The 25007-nt window shown below is 40.1% G+C and overlaps 1 protein-coding gene across 2 annotated transcripts in view; it reads left to right on the plus strand.

Moving 5' to 3' along the window:
- The first annotated feature begins 2648 nt into the window (after positions 1-2648).
- The window catches only part of ANKRD12 (ankyrin repeat domain 12), a 59416-nt gene continuing 37057 nt past the window's right edge, over positions 2649-25007 (plus strand). Inside the window, exons 1-2 of one of the 2 annotated variants that reach the window (XM_040061828.2) lie at positions 2649-2851; positions 21904-22041. In XM_040061828.2, coding sequence (XP_039917762.1) covers positions 21955-22041 — 87 coding nt within the window. In that variant the 5' untranslated portion in view covers positions 2649-2851; positions 21904-21954. Of the gene's footprint in view, positions 2852-21903; positions 22042-25007 lie in introns of those variants that run through there. The other variant, XM_040061838.1, reaches the window with a different exon arrangement.

Genomic DNA, 25007 nt, shown 5'->3' on the forward strand with positions numbered 1-25007 from the left:
TTTTACTAGATGTAGGATATTTTTCATAACAGATATTAACAGGACATATTTTTCATTATCTTCAATAGCAGAGCGTTACTAATATTAATTCTAGGCAGTAGCACTAACCTGTCAAATAACTGAACACTTGCAATTCTGCAGTTTCAATCAAGTGGTTAATATCCTGGATTGTAAGAGTACTGGGTGGTGAGTTAAGCAAAAAATGAGTCAACTATAGCACCAGTCAACACATTCCTGAAACTGGTACTGCAGCACCAACAGAACTGATTCTGTGTTTTCAGTGGTCTTGTTTGCCTCTCTTTGAATGAGGGAAAAATTAAAGAATTCACATACTATATTCTCTAGAAGTGGAAGATAAAGAAGTAAAAGAAACTGGGGAAGAAAAACAAAAGACTGCCTCAAGAGAGGGCAGATCAAGGAAAGTCCTATGCACACCAACACTGTGCAGCTACAAAATCATCTTGCAGCTGTGCTAGATGTAAAAGGAAGGGGCTGCTGGAAGCAAGGGCAAGAAACAAATGTAGGGGTAGCAACTAGCAGTCAACTGACTGATGCTTTTCATTACTCCAAACAGTTCTTACAAAAGGCTTAAGGAACAGTGTTTTTTCCAGTTACTGATAGATACTATTTTAAGATCTCAACATCTGCTGCTGCAGGTATTGCTCATGGGACTCCTTCCCTGTTAGCTCAGCAGCTGGTTGTGAACACCTAACACACCAAATTCCTGGAACTCCATGGTGCTCATGCACAAGGATCAAAATGCAGTATCACAATGCAGGCCACACCTGTTTTACAGTGTCATGTTTTACAGTGGGGATCCCTGTATAATACCATGAGAAGAAAAATTATTCTGCCTTTGGAAACTGCTCTTACTCCACTTATGATGACATTTCACAGGCTGTCTGCTATTCAGTAGGTTTGCCACTTCTAGAGATAGCCTCACCTGCCATCAACCGAACACAAAAGAATGTGAAGGCAACTCCCTTTGTTACATGGTCACCCACGCTGACAGAGCTGTTCGTGGCCACTGGACAGTAACCATTGTAACTAACAGAATCAAATGAAAGTGAAGGCAGTTGTTTTACAACACCAATGATCTGTACCAGCATTTGTACAGGAAGATTGTGAAAGCAAGTGAGAAAAGTCTGTCTGAACAGAAAAGTGTGGAGCATGGGAATATGGGAGATTCTTGATGCCATCCTCTATCCATGCTGGTACATCATGGGTTGGGATCGGAATATACAGCAAGTCCACACAATAGGTGGCCTCAATCAAAGTAATCTTTTGATTCTGAAAAAAAAAAAATCTCTTTTCTGACGGATAGGAAATCGGAAGGAATTTCTACCCAGTAACAGACTAATGCAATCCAGTAGCAGAGTGACCATGGCAATTAAGACTATGTGCTAAAGGGCTTTGTTTAGCTGCCGTGTCAAAACACTATACCTGGCAGCCCTTTAGCACCTCCCAGAAGAGACCTGGAGAGCATTACTCGAGAACCCACGAGTACAGCACCAGACGTGTGTTCCTGAAGTCCTGCCACATACTACGACTGTTACAGGCAGATGCAAAACCGTTCACGAGTGCAGATGAATGGCCCGTTTCCAAGGCTGCAACGGGGGCTATAGCCCCAGTCAGGCAATTCCATAACCCCTTAGATGTCTTTATATGACATCTAGTTCATTTGTGCAAGCAGGGAACCCCAAAAAACTAGTCTAGAAACCCAGAAATTGTCTTGTCCTGCAGCGGCGTGCGGATGGGAACTGTGCCTGAGTGGGGGGGTGGGGAGGGATGCAGCACTACCCAGACCGCCGGGCGCGGTGGGATCGGTATCCCGCAGCCTTTCGCGAAAGCGAACGGCCACCCTGGGCTTTCCGGCACCGCGACACACGCACCTGCGTCCGGGGGCTTCTCCCAAAAACTGCAGGGCCTTTACCCGCAGCCCCTCCGTACCCGCCAGCGCCCGGCGGATGGCATGGAACAGCATAGAGGAGAACGGGATGGGCCGCGCATGCGCACAGCGCCGGGTAGTTAAAACTCACTGCGCCATCACCGGCGGAAAAACCCCTCCCCGGGGAGGGGGCGGCAGCGACAGGACGGGGCGAGGCAAAACGGGGCACGCTGGTGGTTGTAGGTCGGCTCTCGTCCCGCGGCAGGGACCGGAAAAGCTCTCGTCCGCCACCTCGCCCCGTGACCAGCCGGGGCCGCCGCCGCCGCCATTTCCAGAAGGTTCCAGCGGCCGCAGCCCAAGAGGATGCGCCGCCGCCCCCAGCAACCACCACCCCCCCCCGCGCATGCGCAATCCTCGCGCCCTATTCCCCCGTCCCAGCCCCGTCCATCTGTGGCATCCCGCGAGCCCTTTATTTCCCGTCGCCCTGCGGGCGTCCGCGCCCGTCTCCTTCGGGATGGAGCCGGCACTGGGAATGGAGAGAAGCGGCGCGGTGCCCACCCCGCCCCGAGCGGTCCGTCGTTGGCAGCGGCACCGCTCGCCCGCGTCCCGTGCCCTGCGCGAGACCCACGTGGGCGGCGCGCGGCCAATGGGAGCGCCGCTGTGGAGGGGGGCGGGGGGAGCCGAGCGGCGGCGCGGGGTGTGAGGAAAGGAGGGAGGGAGAGAGGAAAGGAGGGAGGGAAGGAGAGGAGGAAGGAAGGAAGGGAGAGAGAAAGAGAGAAAGAAGGGCGGGCGGGGTGTTTGCAATCCGCGGCAGCCCCAGCGCCCGGAGCCGCGGCTGAGCCTCAGCCCCTAGGCGCTGCGGGTGGCACTCGGTGCCCTGCCCGTTTCCCCGCGGCCGCGCCGTCCACAGAGACAGGAGGAGCAGGAGGAGGACGCGTCCCGCTGCCGCGCTCCCGGGAGAAGGTAAGGACTGGAGCGCACCTTCCCGACGCGCGGCGGGGACCCCCGGCCCCACCCGGTGCCCGCGGGGTGCCGCCCCCTTGTCCCTGAGCCCGGGGAGCGCCCGCCCCGGCGGTGTCACCGCTGCCGCCGCGTCCCCCCGGGCAGCGGGCACCGCGCCTCCCGCCCGGCTCCGTCCGGCCGCGCTGTCAGCCCGTCAGCGCCGCGGCGGGAGCCATGGCCGCCGCTGTCACCGCCTGGTCCGCCGAGCCTGGCCCCTGCCCCGCCGCCCGGCGTGAGGGGCCCGCCGGCTGCAGGAGGTTCCCGCGGGAGGCAGGGCCGGGAACGTGCGGGGAAGGTAGGGAGGCGGCACGGGCGAGCGGGGCGCGGGTGCCGAGCGCGGCACGGCTGTGTACACACACATAGCACACATAACACACAGACACACACGCACATAATACACACGCCCCGCCTCCGCGTCGGGAATTTCGGCTGCTCCCTGCAGCCTTGGGAGCTGCTCCGCCGGTGCCGGCCCCGCCGAGGCTGCCTGGCTTCTCGGCAGGGTTGCGCGTTCCCTGCCTTCCCTGCCCGCGCCAGGCAGCCGCCGATGTGGATGAAGCGCGGCAACTCGCGCTGCACAGGTGACAGCAGGCAACAAAGGAAGGGCAAGGAATGAGAGAATGCCAGGCTCGGTTCTTCATTCTAGTTCCTGTCAGACTCTCGGGGTATCGTTGGTAATATTCAGTCTTGTTTGGTTGGGTTTTTTGTTTTGGTGGAGGGTTTCTTGGGGATTTTTTTTGTCTTTTTTTTTTTTTTTTTTTTTTTTTTTTCCCTAAAGACTGTGTATGAGATAAGAAATTAAAGGATTTTTTTTTTTTTTTCTTCAGACTCCTAAATAAAATAAATCTTTTGCAGACTCACAGAATCAATTAGATTGTAAAAGACCTCCGGGGTTTTTGAGTCCAACCTGTGACCAGACACTATCATGTCGAGTAGACCGTGGCACTGAGTGCCGTGTCTTGTCTTTGCTTAAACACCTCCAGGGTCGTTGATTCCACCACCTCTCTGAGCAGCACATTCCAATATCAGTGTTATTATTTAATGTCGGTATTATTTGCTAGAGCTCCTGTGGAAATTGCTCAGACACTGTCACTGTTTTCCATGGCTTGCTTCTGTGGCCCATTGATATGGAAGAAAGGGAATTTTATGCCTCTGAGTTACAAGGTAACTCATGGGATGAAACAAATCTTTAATGGAGAAAAGTGAGTCCACGATGATGCTGATAGGAGCAGAAACCTATTGTACAAATGTGGAGCAGTCCAAATGTACTCATGTTCCAGGAAAAAATTGTCTAATCTTGGAATGCTAGGAAAGGGTGAGATCAGCATGTCTATAAGAAATCAGTAACTATTATTAAAATAATTCATGTTTATTGACAAGCCATGATTTGGAGGTTGGGGGAACTTCCTTCTCTCTAATTTGGAAACAGCAAGGGTGTGGGTGTTTTTCAATATACAAGTTGATAGTAGCTTGGTTGTCCTCAAGTCTTGGTTACTGTAGGTAGGGACATGGTGAGCTGCTGTGCAGGTGCTGTATAGTTGCAGGGAACCTGTGCTTGCTTTCTTCTGCCGTAATTCTTTGCTGTCTTTTGTTGGGTAAAAGTCCTTGGAGTAACAGATCTTCAGCATTATCTGAGATGTCAAGGTATTTAAACTGTTCTTACTATTTGAGGTTTGTGCAGGTGTTGGGTGTCTCTTGCTTTTCTTCATTCTTTACGATGGAAATTCAGACTTCCTGCTGACCTTGTGACTTGATCAGCTGGGGACCTTAATCTCACTCTCTGTGAATTTAGTAGGTTTCTGTGCAAGCTTGAGAAATGGTCTGTTCAAATAAAAATGTAGGGTTTGAGGTACAGCAGATTATTTCTTTGGGAAGATAACAGTAAACCCATTGACTGTATCTTTTTACACTCTACCTCCCCTTTAACTGTTTTACTTTTCTGCATGTGTCATGCAAGCTAAAATGTCAAGGAGTACCAATGTTTTTCCTGGCACTCAGAGGACCATGATGGCTTTCTTGTGGCAATTTCAGTATTTCAGTGTGTGGTGTATGAGTCCCTTTTCTGATTTCCTGGCTTTTCTGTAGTAATCACTGAGTGTGGGCAGTTGATCAGAGAGCCTTTGGTTCTTTCACAAAGATGACAGCTCAGTCTTTCAAATATAAATATTTCTGACTTTCTGTTGCCATCTCTTTGTGTGTTCTTCTCCCACCCAGAGGATTATTCAAAATCGTTTGTGAACTCAGAATGCTACAGACATTAAAGCTTAGGACACATATTGTGTAAGAAAGCAAGCCCCATGCCACAAACTGAAGTCTCTGTGCAGTTTCTTCCAACAGGCTTGCACAATAGGTGAGTTCTTAGAGGAAAGGGCCTTTTAATGAGCGAGCTTTTGTGAAGCTTCTGTGTTTTCTTGGCATTTGTTGCAGGAAGTACTGCTATGTTACCACTCAACACAGGATTAAAAGCATGCACTGAAACTTGGATATCTATGTTTATAAATCAGTGGTCACCAGTTATTCTCAAAACACTGTTTCTCTGTACCCTTAGATGTCTGTTTAAATTGTTAGAAACTCCATAAGCTGTTGCAGCTTTAACTTAACTAGGTAAAAGGTGCTGGATATTCTTTTTAGTGGAAATATAGGCACCTAGAAATGACTGAGCTACAACTTCTTCCTCAGGCCGGAAAACAAATTGTATTGAACTGATTTACCATGTTTAGACAATCTTAGGCTGATGAAGTTGCCTAAGAGATTAGTGCAGTTGGTCCTCTTTAAAACTGGAAAAAACTATTGATCTCAAAATATGTAATGATTAACCTGCTACCACACTGATAATATACGCACTCAGAACAACCTACTTTTGACAATTTTTTGGATCTTATCTTACAAAGTGATGGGCTGGGCATGACTGGTGTTTCTTCTTTTCTGTGGTTTATTGCAGATGGAGTATTATAAATGTTGATTGGTCATTTAGTCTCCAAATCAAACTATTTTTTGACTACATCATTAGACTCTACTGACAGATGGTATGAAATAAATATTAGCACAAACTCAGTCTTGCATTTCGTGTTATTACGCTGAATGACTTTATTAACAGAATAACAAAAGTCAGAGCTTTGCTAACATCTTTAGGTTTTTTCCTTGTAAGTTCATTATTATTCCAGAACCTAGAAATGTCTTAAGTTCTTCTATAGGCTTACGGAGGCAGTTGAGGTCCTTTATTGCCACCTTGCTTAAAGACTAAATATTCATGTAGAGACATGAAGCCCTTGAGAGTACAAATTTGCCTTAGTTTATTTTAGATTATTTCCCAGGATCTGATGAAGCATCCTTATGTCTGCTGCAACTGCTTTTATGTTTCGCAAGCAACAAATGAATAAATGCTCGTCAGTTTCATGGCTTCTACAGAGAGTGCTCTAGGTAGTGATAATGTCACAAGAGGATTGATTTCACACTGGTTTATGTTAAGAAAAACCATTAGCAGCATTAGAGACAGAATTATGGGCTGTATTAGAGGCAAAACCTAAAAATGCACTTTGAGGAGGAAAACTTCATACATTTTCTTCTTTGGTCCTGTCATCTGCTTTCTACCCATGAGTCGCTTACTGGAGATAGAGAGTATTGGAACAGCTCTTTCCTTGCCTTATGTCTTACATTTGTGAGGCTGGAAAGCATCTGAGGTAGAAAGAAAGCACTTGTCCCCCTCCTCTTTGGGCTTCAGAATGTATTGAGTGCAACAAACCCCAAATAACTTACACATTTCCAGGTGTTCTGTGGTAGATCTTAAAAAGTTCCATTGTTTGATGACAGAGGAAATGAGGTTGTGTGTAAAGACATTTCCTATGGTTTCCCTTCTCTTTCCAAGACTTTTGCATTAGTCCTAGTTAAGGGGTATCTGGCTATCAAACCTTTTGAAATCTGTTGGCCAGGTAACTTTCTTAGCTGGTGTATGGAAATGTCTTCCTCTTGTTTTTCTTCAATTTTGTGTGCAACAAGCAATAACTGAGAGAAACCAACTTTCTGTGGTGCTCTGTACTCTTCAGCGACCCACTAATCTAGGTTCTTATTACTAGCCTAATAATGCAGGGAAAATGGGCCTTTCATTTAGTGTTATTCTCTTTCATGTGTGGGTAATGCTAATCTGTTCATCTTTTGACTTCAAGAAGAAACAGGTGTCTTGACACCCCTTTCACCTTTTTAGAGCAAATTTTGAAAAATCATGGTTTTTGTCTTGAAAATAACTGGTTCTTTGCTTTCCAGTCCCTTTGATTCTCCAGATGACACAGTAAAACTTCAATGAAAGTTAACTGCAGTACTCACTGTAGTTTTATAGCCCTAAATAGTTATACTTGTCTGCAAACAGTATTGTGCTTGTTCTCTGTTTCCACTCCATCTGTTCCCTCGCTATCTCTTTCCTCCCAAAGAAAGAATATTTCTGTAAAGGAGCTGACAGATGATTTTGTTGTTATTTTTGTGAGATTTGGCGATGGCCAAGAGGTGGCAATAAAGCCTGTCGAATATGTTGCATGTCTTCACAATTTAGCCAGGACAAAAATCTCGGTTATCCAGTTGGGAATCCATGAGTAAGCCAAGATTGCTCTCTGTCCAGCATGTACTGCTTTAGATTCTTCTTATGGGTGGCAGCACTCCAGCTACCTGCTTTACCTGTCCTGAATCCTGCTATCGCTGAAGGACTGTGAGTAGATGTTGGCAGTTCATCTGTTCTTAGCCTGTGCGGGCCTTTGTGTGTGCTTTCAGTAATGTTCTTTCTGGCAGTGCTGCAGATAAATTGTGGGTTTTCTCGGTTTTAAGTTGACAAATTATCATTAGTTTATGAAGATTTAAATAGAAATTACTGAGGTTCTAGTAATTAACGTATGGCATAGTTATGAAATCTTTTGTCTTGGAGATCTGTAGGTTTCCAGAGGGAAAATTAGATTCCTCTGGAAAGGGTTGAAAATTGTTTGGCAGTAGGTTTGCTTGTCTTATGTTTGTTGAAGTACTGATAAAAAGGCTCTAAAGTTTTATTCTGGTAGATTCTGCATATGCAGTAGTCTTTCTTAATTGAAAAATATTTATTTAGCTACATCTTTAAGTAATAACGAGTAGATCAAACCTGACGTTTATAACTCCACTTCTCCATGTAGTCTAAAGAGTGTATCATATTAAGCTAAACTGTGCAGGTGTTTCCTTTGAACCCATAGCTCATCCTAAAAAAGACTCAAGAGGAAGCACCTGTGAAGATTCAAGTTTATAGACTTGTAGATTAAAAGTGAGGACTGATGGATTTTGCTATAAGTGTCTTTGGCTCTTAAGAACCAGAGTTCTTGGGCTAGCATATTCTTTTATCTTTCTGGAATAGAATTCCTCTTTGTAGAATTAAGGCTCTCCTTTTTTTTGAGAGACTATTGAGAACAAAGGGTGATCCCTTCAGGCATTCTGGAAACTTACTTGTGTCTGATTGTAAGAGATGAGGTTGTTTTTCCATGTGATTGTTTATTTTGACACCTAGGTTTTTCCCTCAGTAGGAATACGGTATTTGCATTCTACACAGTTGTCCTGATACAGTTGGAGTGTGACACCCACACTCACAAGATTCTCCAGTTCTTCTGGCCACCTATGTGAGGATTTGTTAGAATAGATGCCGTCCTGATTATGTAGCATAAGTTTCTGGAGAATGTAGAAGACACACACCTTGTCCTGTGATGAACGTGTCAGCAGGAAAAGAGAACAGCCCGTAGCCATCCTGCTGTTGAGGATAAAGGAATATCTGCATTTCTGATTCATGGGACAGAATCATGAACTAGCTGAGGTCAGAAGGCCCCTCTGATGCCCCATCTGACCCCATCATCCAGTCCCTCCCAGGCTCCCTGCAGGCTCAGCAAGAGCACTGTGTTTATGGTCATGACCAGTTGAACCTAGAATTTGTCCCAATAGTGCAAGTAAAATATTATGTTCTTATTTTAGTTAGTCTGTTGGGATTTCTTGCTGAACTTATTGTTGAAGGCTTGATAAATTATAAAACTGTTGAATTTCTTTCTCATTCAAATATGTAATAGAACCTTTTTTTCAGCTGTTTTAGTTAATGTGTTTTTCCTGACTAATTTTTAAGAGTCAAAGGATGCATTCTTCTTGTACTGCCTGTGTGTGGTAGTCTTGTAAAGCTGTGGTATGTTCTCCCAAATTCTGCTATACAGATTCTTAATTAAAAAAAAAAAAATTAAATTACTAATTATCTGGTTGTATAAGTAAGACTTCTTTGCACTTCATTTTGCCTGTTAAAAATGCAGTTTCTGATATTTCTTTTTCAAGCAAGACAAATCCATCTATGTCTTCCGTACGTTACTTGTGCTATAACATAATGGAAAAAGTCTCTTCTGGTGCTTGGTTCTGAGTAAGCTTGTGAGTGAGAAACTGAAAGTGAAACAATCTTATTTTCTCTTGCTGAAGAAGAAATACAAGAAATTAGCTGAAGTATAATTAGCAGTAAGAGAACTTATTCAGAAATTATTATTTGAATATTGAGACCATCTGCAAAGCGATTTAGTCCTTTTTTTGATCCTTTGGAATTCTTTAAAGAAGAAAAAAAAAATATTTGTTCAAGTTGTTCTGTTTGTACTGTTCTTTCTGTTTGTTTCTTTCCAGTGATTCCTTGCAGAGCAGCCAGCTTGTGTAAGAATAATGTATCCTCCATGAAAAGACAAAGGGTTAATCTTAGAACAGAGAAATGCACTTGAGGATAGTACGATGCTGACAAGTGTCCTTCAGATTCATCTTGAATTCTGGCACCGGTTCAGATCCTTACTGGCCCACATGAAGGAATGCTGTAGAAATAGCATAAGTGGCTCTCTTGTCAGTATGTGGGAGCCACTCCTGCCACACTGAAATGAGAGTTGATGTCTGACTTCTGAAAGGAAGATTTGTCACCATTCTGGGAGAGGCAGTGCTTTTTGTTTGTCTGTTTGTTTTTGTTTGTTGATAATGCCAGTGGATAACCGGAGATAACCTATTCCTAAACGTTCATTTCTTGCATCTTATCCTTCCCATTTTGTGGTAGGAAATGTGTGCCTATATACATAAAGAGAAGCTTCAGCACAAGTCTCCTAGAATCAGGGAGGAGTTTCTGCTGTTAAATAATTCCTAACCATTCTTTAATGAAAATATCATCTGGTTTATGTTATGCAGGTTCCATAAACTTCCAGCTTTTGTACTTTAAGCTGTTCAATTTAAGAAGTTTTTTCATAAAATGTAAATGCTTTCATTGCAGCACTTTTCTTGGTTATTGAGAGGAAATTATACTATTGAATAGATAGCGGTAATAGAATGATCTGACTTTTTTTGCAAACTAATACTGGCTTATTGATAAAGATTCTGCCATTCCTGTGCAATCTGGGGTGCCATTGTGATCAAACATCCTGCTGTTTTATGCTTTTGTAGAAAAAGTTGCCTTTTTCCAAGCCTGTTGTGAAAGTTATTAATTACTTAATACTATGGTTTTGAAAGTTCATTTGTAATATATTGTATCCAGTCTACATGCTTTACTATTTAAGCAAGCCCACAACCTTTCAAAAACTTCTCTGAAATAATGGAGAATTCCATAATCTTAAACTCATAGGACTGCTGTTCTGAAAGTTTGTCCTGAATATAGACATTTGTACTATTTCTATATAAATCAGAGAGTACTTATTGTAAAGAGAGTTCCTTGGCCCTGTGTGTTGCTTTTATGAAACAACTAATGTTTAGGATTTCAGACTTGTGTAACTATTTCTGTTCAAAAATTAAAAAAAAGAAATCATAGTATTTGATCTTACTTTCTTGTTCCTTCAGGTATTTCTCATCCAGTGCTTTCCTATTTCTGTTTATATAAAATCTTTTTTAGGGATCCCTGTTGCAAAGCACAGTCTTCCCTGCTCACCTGTTTTCAGGGTTGTGCCATCCTGTGGGTTCAGGCTGTGTTTGTCAACATTGTTTTTTCACCCTAAATAACATTATATAAACAGATTAATTCCTAAGGCTTTTTGTTGGTGGTGGTGTTGTTAAGTAAGAAAGGATTTCAGCATCCTAGAAGGCTCACCTAGGAAAATAATTCATCTTCTCCCTCCTTTTGCTTGCTACCTTTCCTCAGCACCATACAGGGCTTTGCTGGCAGTTTTTGTTGTCTTCTTTTGGATGGGTCTTGATGCAAGTGGGTTTATGGAGGTTTAGGGTCCATGAATCTAAGTAATTATTTGAGAGTGTCCTATCCTTTGAGAGGGACCTTTTTGGATACTTGGATACTTTGGATACTCAGTGTACTGCTGTGAGATCTTAAACTAAAGCCTACCTCTTTTTTTTTTTTTTTTTTTTTTTTTTTTTTTTTTTCCCCTGTTTAGTTATCTATGTGGAAGAACTTGAAAGGTCATTTATAGATACCTGGGATCCTTATTCTTTTCCTCTGTCATGTTCTGCTAGTAATTTTTAGGTCTTACGTGCCAAACAGTATTCAATTGGTTGATATAGCACCTGCAAGGATATTTTGACTAAATGTTAGTTTTTATGTGTTTTCTGCAGTGCCTTGGAAAGACATAAACAGTAATTAATTCCATATGAGTTTTGAAGTGTGATAGCAACAAACTGCTTTGATTTTTTTTTTTTTTTTTTCGTAATCTTGATATGTGGAGTGACATTTGCAGTGGGAGGATCTCAGAATCTGTTTGAGACTGGAAACTTCAGAGAAAGTAGAGGAAGGAAATGGGAGGAGTGTATTGCAAAAGAAGTGAAACAAGTGCTTCTTGTCAGTATTTGCATGACTTCTTGCTGTGTTCTACAGCGTGGCTAACCTTTACCTTCTGCTGTGCCAGAAATGCTGTCTGCTCTCTATTAGAGCAGCTCTGCTCATTTGCCCTGCTGTACACAGCAGAATTGCATCATGAGTTGATGGGGTTTTGGTTGATATTCCATTTTAAATGATAAACTGTATGACACTCTGGGGTTAAATTCATTTGTGCAGTCTAAGTTATTACTCCAAGAAGAGTCCTGTGGCAAAAGCTGGAATAAGTTTTCTAACTTAGGAGAAGGTTACAGGAAGAGAGGGTCCCATGTTGAAGGAGATTGAACACTGAATCTGAAAATGACCTGTTTTCAGTCTGTTTTGGAATTTGTGAGCTACAGACTTTTTATGAGCACATGCTAAGTGTTTTCCTCACGTGGAGATACCTGCTTTGAGACTTTGACCTTTTTCCTTCTGCAGTGGTAGGACAGAGCAGTGGCTTGCAGAAGCTGAAAATAAAATCAATAGTAGCTATGGTCTAACCAAGTATTGACTACTATCTAATGCAAAATAATCTGAAAAATAAAGTATTTGATATTACAAGTGTGACAAATTGGTCGAACTCCTCACTTCGTTTTTTCTTACTTTCATTATTTCTGTCAACCTAATTTGCCATCTGTAAAACGAAGGAAATAATGCATTTTCATCTTCCAGCAATATTGTGAAAATAAATGAATATTTCTGAAGGGAGATGGAGCACTCCTTGTTTTGATTTATGAATATTTCTTTGGAGTTATCTGGGGTAGGTGCTGCTTTTTATTTAGGATGTTGTTGTGGGGGTTTTTTTGTTTCTTGTTTTTTTAAGACATTTCTTCACTTTAAGAAGGTAGAAATCAAGACAAGCTGAAATAGCAACAATCATGTTGAGAGTGAGAAATAAATTATCTTTCTCTAGGAGCAGGTGAAGTCAGTTGCTGCAGCTGTTTGTGGTCATTGGTTCCTCAGAACTTCACTAGGTTGTCAGTATGTTGGTTTCATTCTGACAGGTAGATTTTGGAATTTCAGTTGAGAATTAGTGAGGCAGGAAATGTCCAGCTTACTCCAGTAGAAGTTTCAGTTCTTACTTGGTTGGCATTTAATGTAACGTAGTTGCAAGAAAACCTTTGGGAGGATGTGCAGGGGTGTTTCTAATGACAAGGTGTGTGACGTGAAAGAGGAGTCATCCCTTGCTCAGATACAGCTGTGAGTGCAGTGTGATCTCTCTAATGAGCCCATAGTACCTTTCAACTTCCATGTAACACGTCTCAAAGACATACTGGGGTGTTTTCAATCAGTGAATAGGATTTTGTAAATTAAATTTTTGGCCAAAGTTTTTTCTTCTTCCACGGTGTGCTGCTTGTGAAGTGCCGCTACATGATTTATAGGCGCCTACAGTTAGGAAGTTTTGTACTTCCATATTTCTTTTACTGTGTTTTTCTGCTCAAGTAACAAACTCAACCTGGCCTGCATAAAGTTCAACTAAAGCTGAAAATGTCTGACTGATTAGATAACTGAGAGACTTAAATGAACCTCCAAATGTCTCTTTACCTCAACTATTATTTAGTTCTATGTACAATGAAGTTCTTGTAGTCTCTGATAAGCTTATTTAGTTAAAATAAAAGAGGAGAAAAATCTTACTGAAGGTTAATTAGAAAGCTCTAGAATCACTCATGGTCTTTAATTGAGAGTATTTGTGATAAAGAAGTTGACAAGTCTAGGTGCTACTACTACCACAGAAATCAATTAAAGAGTGTTGTGAAATCTGTGGAACTTGACACTTGAAACCAAGCACAGGTAAACTCAGGCTCTTAAAATAGGAATTATCCCAAGGTCTTATATAGACAAGTGCAACAAAACCACTGCAAAAGTTTTGTTTGTTTTCTGCATAGGAAAGATTTGTATGTCCTCTCATTTTTTCTCTTCCTAGTAGAAATTCCTAGACTATGAGATAGATTCCTTATTTTGGTAGGAAGTAGTGGTGAGTTCCAGCTGAAGTACTGGAAAATCTTTCTTGCTGCCTGAGTGCTGGCTGGTTTTTTTAGGGACTTCATCCTACCCCTGTATAGTGTAGTCTGGCCTGCGATGAGTAGGTATTCAGAGTACATTAAAAGCTGTTCTGGAGATTGTGAGTAGTCACTGCCCATGCCTGTTTTACTGTTACACTTTATTTTATAAAGGACACCTTTATGAAATGGAGTTCAGATAAGTAGTTTATTTTGCTTACTGCAGAAAGATTTTACAATTCTTGTGTTTGGATCTCGGTATCTGAACATTTCAAATTAGAATGTAGGAATGCTCTCTGATAGTACAATGAGTCTGTTCCATCTATTAGCTAGTATTTGAGGAGTCTCCAAAATATATATATATCTCCAATTTTTCTCATGGCAGATATTTCTGAAATGTATGTTTATTAGGCTGATTTGTTTTCTTCCTTTTTTTTCTTTTTGCTATATCTACTAAAATCTGGTAGAGCAAACTGCTGCAGGGGAGTGGTAGGGCACTGTTTCTGAGATTGCACAACAAGTATAGCAAAGGAATAGAACTAATTCCAGCTATGCATGTTCTATCCATGGAGTTGTCTCAAGTATTGTGCAAATCTTAAAGAAAAACTGTAATAAAAGTAATTTGTCACTTCTGGACCAAGAATGTTTTGTCATATTTTTTTATTGTCAAATGCTGTAAAATCTGCCAAATTTGTGACTCATGTCCATGCTGGGTACTACATTTGCAGTTAATACAGCAACAGACTGTTGCCTTAGGCACATTAGTTTGAGACTGTTGGGGCTTAGTTCTTTCATCATAACCCTGACACTGGAATGTGCATGCACTGAACCATTGCATTTGTGTGAAAAGACCTTGTGAATATTTTCCAAATAAAAATGTTCTTGTCACCTTTCATCTGCAAAAGCCACCGCATGTATCATTCAGACAGTGTTCTCTCTAACATACTAAATTGCTGTGCTACCTAAAGCCGGTAGTGGTTAGTAATTTATTTGCTGGCTACTACCAGAGTTCTGAATTGTGAGTACAATGAGACACCATGGAGTACAGGGCAAAAAGAGCCTGGTAAATTGTTCTGTTCATTGTATTTGAAGGTATTATACTTTGTACCACATACAGGAAGTGGTGATGGTATAAATAGACTCTCAAACAGTACAGTATACACAAATAGCATTTTATTTAATCTTTTCTTATGCAGAAAGTGTTTTCCTTTGATCTTGTAAAGAATAATATGGTTCTAGCCTGCAGCAGGAGGTAGGCTTGCCAGTAGGGATGTACTGCAGTGTATATTTAGTCTGTTATAGCTGCATATATGTATTATCAGCTTCTTAGAAAAAATGATTTGCACTCTAGATTTTGTACCTATTCACCTTTGACTTTAGCACCCAGGTAGTTAAAATATTCCCTAATCCTACTTAAGGATTATTATATGTGCTGGACTACAGCAGCACCCTCAGTTGCTAAATGATTGAGAGGCAGTCTTTTTGGTGGGGGATCAATGTAACAGTGTTTTCATAGGACTTGTACAAGAAACCTGAAACTATTTCTGCTCAAATAAAGCCTTTAATGACCTTTTCAGTGTCTTCATTGTAAAGACCAAATAAACTGCTCTAATGATTATAGAATAGCTGTGTTGATAGTTTTCTGCAATGAAGGCCTTGGTACAAGTGTTTTTCAGGCTGCAGTCACTAAAATTTTGACCTCTCAGAATAGTATTTTGTGTAATGTTCTGATGAGATTTTTAAGTGCTTCCTCTCAGTTGTGTGTGTCCATTCCCCCCCAGTCCTTTACCATTGTTCTGACATTTTCGTGAGACATCAGCAAGGTTTGAGAGTTCATTTCTGCAAGTATGTCTGTCCAAGGAGGTAGTGGAAAATGGACCACAGGGATAAGCTGGTCATTCTCCATATAAACAAAAGTGATATGGAACGCTTGTGCTTTTTTACAAGGTGTAGGAATGGCAAGACTAAAGGCTTCTGGTTTGTATTCTGTAACACAAAAGAAGTATTCTGGGGAAAAAAATACTTGTGTGTTGATCATAGAGTCTCCTATGCTTTTCTCCCAGAGACAATCCCTTCTTAGCATTGTCCTCTCAAATCTCTCTCTGCTGCCTCCTTGCCAGAGTCACATTCTGTCATATGGCTAATCTGAAGCTTTAGACATATTTTTCTGTGTGGGAGATACTAAGTTAAAATACAGACAGGTGTTCTTTTTGTAGATGTGGTGTTTAAATTGCAACCCAGAAAAGCCCGACCTGTTCTGCTGGACTTCACTGCTACTGTGTGTTGTAACCTGAGTGGCCTCTTTCCTCACCATGCCAAATTGCTGGTCTTGTGCCTCTTAGCACATCCCCAGCCTCTAACTGAAATATCTTGAATAATCTTTTGTTCTGTCTCAAGCCCTTTTTTCTTACTGGACACTGTAGGTGAAAAGGTAGATGCTGATCTGATAACACATTCATTTACCAGGAACCATTTCATTGTGTAGCAGTTGGCTCTTGTTGAGTAGCTGTGTGTAGAAGAACTGAGTTCCGTAAGAAGAAAATAATTGGCACTGCTGTTACGTCTCCCATCACACATTTCATTTAGCATTAATAATTAGTTAGCCTCTCTTGTGGAAAGAAATCACTTCTCTGCGCTGTTTGCTGAAGGATGCTTTTGTTGTGAAATAAAATACTGAGGTCATTTGCGCTTTCCTGATTAGAAGAGAAAAGAGCACAGAGTGTTAAACTTAGTTAAATGAACATCTTTTTGCTAAAACTCTGCTTCTTACAGGATTTAAAAATACCAGTTTTCTGTAGCTTTTTGGTCCTTTGTACTGTACCCATTCCCTTTCTCCCAGTGTGTTAACCTCATCTGTCTTTGACACACTCCCACCAGAATGCAGATAACATTTGGTATGGCTAGGCGTGAGCTACCTACATACTTCTTAATTAGCCAGTGTGTACATACGGGTTGGCCAGCTGGCTTTCTCTGAACAGAATATGTAATGTTGGCTTTTGCCTGCCTTTCCCTCAGTTCAGCTGTTCTTAGACATCTCTCTTGTACTCATCCACTAACTTTCTTTTTTTTCTTTGGTAGACTCTTAATAGCTTTGAGATCTAGAGCATACCAGTCATTTCAAGATAAACTTGGAAGAGACAAATTTCTAGGACTGGGAAGGAGGAGATTGCTGAGAAAAAATCGGGTCAGTCTTAGTTTAAATCAGTGACTATCCTCTTTCCTCTCTGTAGTTGAGTTTGCTTTGTATAGTGTTTTCAGAGCATGATTCTTCCTGATTTAAGCTGAGTGATGTGTTTAGGAATTTGTTGAATGTGCTCCAACCTTTAATGTGCATTTAGTACATGAAACTGCACTAGAAGTAGTCCAGAGCAAATCTGCTAATGTGGGATTTTTGTTACCAGCTGTTCCGCTCTACAGATTTTGCTCTTGATAATTCTTTACTTCTTGTTAATTTAGATGTAGCCATAGTTGTAATTTTCAGTAGTCTAATTTTCTTAAAACATTCTGAAGCATTCCTGTCAACTATTTATAGCAGAAATTTGGTATAGTTGATTCACTGTTTCCCAGTCTGCAGGTAATCCTTATTGAAAGAGAGGGATTTCTGTTTGTTTTGGTTTTGTGTTTCTTCTTCCCTGCAGATAAAGTAAGATACGGGAAATATGGGAAAGCAGAGGTAGTTGAAAAGATTGCCTTACTCTAGACCCCTGCTTTTTAAATACAACTGCTTTCTAGAGCAGGAGGGTAGATGCAGTGTCTTGGAAATTAACTCGACTACTTGTATTCTTACAGGAGGTTAATCTTGTGCCCCCTTGTTTTGATGTAGTACTAGCAGTCAGCTAACCCTCAAGCTATACAATGAAAACCTTCCCAAAGCATCCTGTGACATTTTGCTGTAGGTGTTACAGGCAGGACACTCTGAACCAGAAAAGAAACAAGTAGTTCAGTGAGCACCAGAACTAATGATGCTTAATTTCTTAGCACTCTGTGTCTTGTAGTTGACTGACTGGTAATGTGCAGGTCTCAACTGAAACTTCCCCCCATAACTAAGAGGAAGAAGGAAAGTGGTTTACAATGGGCATCTCATGTGGAGTTTTCTTACAGGCAGTATGTCATGAAGCTCATATTGAAGCCTTCCCATGGGAAAATGGTAATGGATTATTATTGTTATTCTTATTGTCCATTGGCCACTTTTCCCCGTGAAATTTGTGAGTGCTTAATATATTTGAAAATTTTTACTGCTGTCAAATTTAAAGAAAATCCATCCGCAGGCTTGGAAATCATTAGTGAATCATACATGTGCACCTAACACAAACACATGGGCCTTAATTTCTCAGAAGACCAGACTGAAAGATGTAAAGGAATGCATGACAGTGGCAGCAGCACCATTGTAGTACTTCATGAATTCTCTGGTTTTTTACATAGGTAAAGACAAGCTTTTTCATCAGTGCTAGATGTAAGCATATACAAATTAATACAGTAACTTGGTGTTAGAGATTTATTATATCACTAATTTTCTGTAGCTAATTATATCTGAAATTCTGGTGGTTGGCGAGATTTTTTTGGGATTGTTTATGTCCAGAGTTTTTTATAGGAAATAATCCTGGTGTTTCTGTCACTTCCTATAGATGTGTCTAAATGCTTATCTTTGTTACTTCAAGGAGATTTCTAGTTTCTTGGTTGAAAAGTAACTGAGAGAAGAGTTCAACAGTACTTCCAATACTATGACTCATGTTTGGTAATGAATGTGCAGGAAAGATGTCCAAACATAAAATAACAATATTTGATTTCATTAGTAGGAAGCAGATTCTGTTTTATTGAAAAGCTTGAAATCAGTTGGTTTGAGAGAAAGCACAGCTGTCTGTGCTTGTGTATCAGATGAAAAGTGAGGATACTGCTTGTTGTGACAGAGGAGAATAATTCGAATGTAAAGAGTTTACTTTTAATTTAGGATTCTGATGATACAAAATGTGCCATCGAGATTGCCTAATAAACCAGTAATTGCATTAAGAAATGGCTCTGAGGAAAACTCAAAGCAGACACAGATCTAGGTTTCCCTGGAAGACCCTGTTAATGTTCCATACTTCCACTCTGAATGCAAACATTTGTGTTTAGAACTTGAATTGAAATGGCATTGAACTCCAGACAAATGGAAATAAAACTGAAAATGTCAGTAAAATCACTTCTTCAGCAGAAAATTTTGTTGTTATGTACACTATGTAATCACCAGTTGAATAGTTTGCCTAATTTCTGGGCCTCCATTGTGATATTTTAATAGTTTTTAAAAATCTACCCTTTGTGAAAAGTATTTTTTTCAAATATGTGAAGCATTTATTTGTGTTTTAAATTCTGCACAGTAATTGTGACACAGCAGTCTGGTACTTGAAACACTTAAGGGAAATAGTGCCATTTGTTAGTCTCAGTGTGGTGGTTCTGCTTTGATAATCCAGTAGGTGACACTTAGTTTTAGTGAACTTGCAAAGCAGGGTTTTTTTCCCAAAACATATTTGGCTTGGGTCAAGAATTGAATGAATTCACACTTACTTTTGATCACAGAATCACAGACTGGGTCAGGTTGGAAGGGACCACAGTGGGGCATCTGCTCTGAGATCCCTGCTCAAGCAGGGCCAGCCCAGAGCACACAGCACAGGGTTGAGTCCGGAGAGTTTTTGAGTACTGCCAGTGAGGGAGGCTCCGCAGCCTCTCTGGGTGATCTGACCCAGTGCTCGGTCATCTGCACAGTAAAGTTCTTCTCATGTTCAGGTGGAGCTTCTGGCACACCTGCTTCTGCCTGTTGATCATTTTGGTAAAGAAAATTTAAATATCCTCTGTTTTCTGTGTTCGTTTACTTCTATTTGTATATTAAGCTAACTGTATAATTAAAAATGCCTTTAAATGAAATCTGTTTTGAAAGTGTTTTCATAATCCTCTTGCCCCCATACTATACTTGAGGCTGGGATTTTTTGTTCTACCCTTTTTAAAAAGAAACTGTTGCTGTCTAGATAAGATATGCAGGGAGACCAGGCCCTGAGAAGGGCAACTCTTGTTCAGTTCATGTGGTTTAGCCCCTGCAGGTGAGGCAAATGAGATCAAGGGAGCCAAGCCTAAGCTAATGAATTTTACTAAGATCATGAAGTTTGGCTTCTTGCTTTTTTTCATACACCAGGGAATGGCATATGAATCTAGGAAAGGAAGAGAAGCAAAGCAGGAATGGAGGTACTTTCAGAGAGCTGGGTAGCAGTCAAAAAGGAAGGAGAGGAAACATCAGCATATGCAATGAGAAATATTCTGATTAAAATAATAAAGAAAACTTTGACCTGTTGATTTTTTTTAAAGTAGTTGTAATCATGATATATATAATGGGAATTGATACAAATAAAACTTACAGAGAGGATTTGAGAGGCTAAATGAGCAAAAGCCGATTTATGACTTGTCGCTTTTTAAACCCATGGAAATGTATTTGCTACTATGGTAATATACTGTGTTTGGTCTAATCAGCACAGTAGTATTCTGTGAAGATAGTAGCTTGTTGCTTCTTTTAGGATTAAGGAAAGTTTTTTGTAAATTACAGGAAACTCTGTTTAGTTTCTTTCTCTTCTTTGAACTGATAACCATTTTTTGTTCCTGTAGCTGTTATAAAAAGCAACTAAAAACAAAAGGCTGATAACCATGTGCTTTGATGTTCATTAAAATTGAACAATCTGCATAAATCCTGTTAACGCTCCACAAATGGAGGGAAAATACTAATGTTTCTTTTGTCTTAAGTAAGAATAGAACAGTATGAGTTTCACAACAATGTATCATGCATCGTAGTGGAGACAAGGTTCTGGTTATAGAGTGTGAGATTGTTTCTAATTAATCTCTTCCTGTTTTTCATAAGCTTGTGGTTCATGTTAAAAAAACAAAAAACAGCAAAACAAGGAAAAACACCACCTCAGGTGTAGAGGAAAGGGAGGAAAACAGCAGACCTTGGTGCAACATTTCCTACCTCTGTCTCAAGGATTTAGCTTTTTTAACTTCCCCTCCTACTCTGGAAGATTTAAGAAAGTAGCATGTTACATTGTTGTATACAACAGTATTAATCTTGGACAAATATTCAGATTTTCCATAGTTTAAACCTTGTGGGAGATGGATATGTGGGCAGGATGTAGAAATCTGTTTGAATGTCAACATCTCGTGTCAGGTATAATGTGCAAAATGGTTTTCTTAAAGTCATTTGCACCAGGTTTGTTGTCAATTAACTGTCTCCAACCAAAGTAGTGGCCATAGTCCTAAAACAGCAACAAATTCTCTATGTGATGATCCCAAAATTTTAATGGCAAAGCAGCAATAGAAGTTGTTGCACCTGAAATGATGGCTTGATCAGGCATAAAATTAGGACAACTCAGTAAGATTGTGATCGTGTATATACTTGTAACAAAATACATCAACTCAAAGAGACCCATCAAAAGTCACCAGCTCTAAAGTGCAGTCAAATGCAGTTTTACTTCTTGTGTGGCCTTTCCTCCCAGCCATTCTTACAAAAAGGGTGGCTCTTCCTTCTGTGTAAGAGGCAAGTCGGACCTCTTCCATGGTGCGAATCTGTAATGACACTTGTTTCATCTCCACCATATAGCAAACACTACACAGCTCACGGAGCTTTATATAGATAGATATGTCTCTAGTGGTGGCTTATGTAATTGATTTGATAGATAGCGGAAATTAAGGTTTCTAGTTCCAGGTTTAAGCTTTAGGAGATTTTTCATCTAACAGGCATCTCTTGATCCAACAGAAAGGATAAAAAAATCACAAGACTTGACCTTCTTTCCATACTACTAAGAATATACAATATTTCAGTGTCCTAGGCTAGGAGGCTTTATTTCTCTTCCCAGTATTGCTAGAAACCTTGCTCATCTTCCTGAGCCTTAGGGCATTTAAAAGAAAGTGAGATATTGAACCTATGAACCTATATAAATAGCCAAAAATGTTCAGCCTTCCAAAAAGGTAGGCTAGAGGGATGAGGCAGTTTAGCAGCTGACTTGGTGCTTTTTCATGATACTGGCCCCAGCAACAGCCGTGTTGAAGCTCAAGGTTTGAGCTTCATGTGAGGACGATGCTTGAAGCCTGGTGTCATTGTTAGTCATCTTTTTGGGGGTACTATTCAGCTCTGCTACCATCTGCAGTAGCATTCATCCTGAAATGACACTGCAGTGTGTATATTTGTGTAATGTTGTTTGTTTGTTTTTCAGACACAGGATGAACCCACTGATACAAGATACAACTAGCTAAACAGCTATAAAATGCCCAAATTTGGGTCTACAAAAACAGTTCAAGTTGAAAATTCTGACAGCAATAGCACCATGGTGGAAAAAACAACTGCAAGAAAGGTAAAAATTATATTAATACCCATTTAATTTAAGTAAAATGAAGCTTCTTTCATGATTTTTGTTGCTGTAATTGGAAGAAATAAATAAGAATCTCTGTTCTGATATCATCAGTATTGAAAAAAGTTATACATTTTTATGTTGATTTAATTGTAAGTTAAATGTAAGTTAAACTGAGGGACAGAATTCAACTTTTATTGTAACTTGCAAGGTGATTTAAAGGGAAGCTAGATGCTTTGATTTTATTTGATGTAAGTTAGTATATAGTCTCCCATATCGTAGCTTATGTGAAGTTTTCATATATTCACAAGCACAACAATTCATATTTTATTTTACAGTGTGTTGCTCTCTGTAGCAAACACACAAAGCATTTGTGAAGGCCTGTGACAGGGCACAGACCAAAGAAAAACACCGGTTTCCAATGTTCCTTCCAGTGTTCCCTCTGTGAGGGAGGACTTAAAAGCCAAATGCTGCACAAAGCTTGAGAGTAGCTCCTGTACAAGGGAGTCCCATCTAAAAATTGTACAGTCCATTTTTGAGTGTTGGGGAATGAAGGAACATGGGAAGTCCAGTCATGCTGAAGGGTGATTTGTTGTTTATAAATGTGAAGTATCCCATGATTTTTGGAGGTCTGGAGACAAGTTTCAGATCACCCAGTTCTCCAGTCTGTCTGCCTGGTACACTTGTACAATAGAACACGGGTTTATCTGTGCTAGTAATGAATAACAGAAGCTGGAATAATACTCTGCATTGAGAATGATGAGTGACATGTTTATTGCCCTAAGGAGAGAGAATCTGTTTGTTTCCCAGCAGTCTTTAGAACTGTCTTCTCTAGAAAAGGATTTTATGTGTGTGTGTGGCCGTACTTACCCTTTTGTCAAAATCTGTATTCTTTGCAAGACCATTTGATGTCTGGATATAACATAGGACAAGGTTAAAAAACAGGAAAAGATAAGATGATTCAGCATCTACTTGTAAGTTTTTGTCTTCCAAAACCATTCATAGAAACCTTTAGACCTTTCAGTCTCTTTCTAGTTTGTTTCATTGGTGCCAGTAAAGTGAGGCAAAGGTAATTCTTTCTGCTTACTCTGAGGAATTACTTAGATAAGCTGAGGAAGTTAACAGAGTAAAATGGGGAAAGGAAATTGGCTTACTAGTAAAGGAATGAAATAATGTTGGGTTTTCCTTTTTTTTTTTTTCCCCCCCTATTTATTCTGGTCCTTGTTTGGGATATGGTAAAGTTGAATTAAGTGTCATTCAGTAATTTAGGGAAAGAGTAGGGAATGGAAGTTTGGCAAAGGTTGTGAATATGGAATCCCAGTGATGGACTGATTAAGTTGATGCCAAAAACGTGAGCTGATAAACCGCTTGCACTGTTCTATCCAGTGTTGCTCACTGTCCACCCTGGTACAGTGTAGAGCTTGAGATTAGAATAATGTAGTATTTGGTTTGGAATTGTATGATATAAAACAATGTGTAATATAAGATCCTAAATAAAAAGGGAGAATTATTATTATTAATGGAGAATATAAGTGTTTCAGTTAATGTTCCTGTATTCAGGTTTTTAGCATAATCAATAGAGTTGTCATATTCTGAGAAGAACTGAATACATGGTCATGTTAAATGGTCGCTTAAACTGTTGCATTGCTGTTCTCTAACACATGAACAATTGTTAGAATGTTCAGCTGGCCTTTGACTAATCTGCACTCTTCAGTATGAATTAGAAAAGATAGAGAAAATATTGCCAAAATGTCATAATTTAGATTCAGCCAAGAAAATTATTTGAAATCTGGCAGGCAATAGGCTAAGAGTAAAGTGTGAGTTTGAACAACAGAAAGTCATGACGGCCAATCTGTACGACATACACAAACATAGAACTCTGAAGTGAGGATTGATCAGGCCAAATCAAAAGTGATAATTTTAATGAAATATCCTTAAAAGGTAGTGGAAATATCTGTAAAGCAAATAAGGATTTTCCTCAATGCATAAACATTTGCAGCCATGAATTTAAAAATAATAGTTCTTAAAGCATTAGAAGTGTGAAAAATGTTAGTGATTGGTTAGCCAATGTAATTCATGTTAGGAAGTACTAAGGAATAGTGTGAAATAATGTTCATAAAAAACTGTGCCTCTTACAAGTGAACAGTAATGCTAAAGGATACCACTCCATAAAAGAATCCTCATTCTTCACAAAATAAATACTGTGATGACCTAAATGGTGTAAGTGTTCTAATGGTTAACATAGGATAAAAGAAAAAACACTTATAGGATTTTATTTCTGTTTCATAGTTTTTACACGGGTTCTGATTGTGCACTCTTAGCTGTTGACAGAGAAATGTAGTGCAGTTACTGTTGTTATTATTAGACATAATCATTCAAATTTGTCCAGAAATTAATGCTTATTATGTGGCCCTAACAACCAGTGAATAGCTATGTGAATCAGCTATGTGTTCAGGTCTTCTGAGATCTCAAAAAACCCCCCATTTGAAATGGCATTGCTGTTAATAAGCTGAGTTTATATCACATATGCATTAGGGTATGTGTATTTGTATTTCAGTTGCTCATCTGGCAAGCGTATAAAAATAGTACGAGTTTATACAGCAGCTAGATCATCTAATGTTTGTATGAGATATTTTGTAAACATATGAGCATGATGAAATTTTAATTTACCTGAATATATACTTCATATGGCCAAACTCAGGAAGTTAAAGGAAGTGAAGTATGGATATGTCATCCAAAGGAGAAACACATTTGGAGTTTGTAAGAATTAATTCTCTCCTTGGAAGACTCCAACAATAGTGCCCAGAACCATTTAATACCATACAGAACACGCTTCAGTATGTAATTATCTTTGAAAGGCAGAAAAAGAATGCTTGTTCTCCCAGGGCTTAGTACATCTGCTAGATTATATGGCTCTCTGTTGTCTCCTTTTGTGTCTTGTCATTGATTGTAGCGGTACCAGACAATAG

The sequence above is a fragment of the Hirundo rustica genome, chromosome 1 (genome assembly GCF_015227805.2).
Source record: "Hirundo rustica isolate bHirRus1 chromosome 1, bHirRus1.pri.v3, whole genome shotgun sequence".
NCBI lineage: Eukaryota > Metazoa > Chordata > Aves > Passeriformes > Hirundinidae > Hirundo > Hirundo rustica.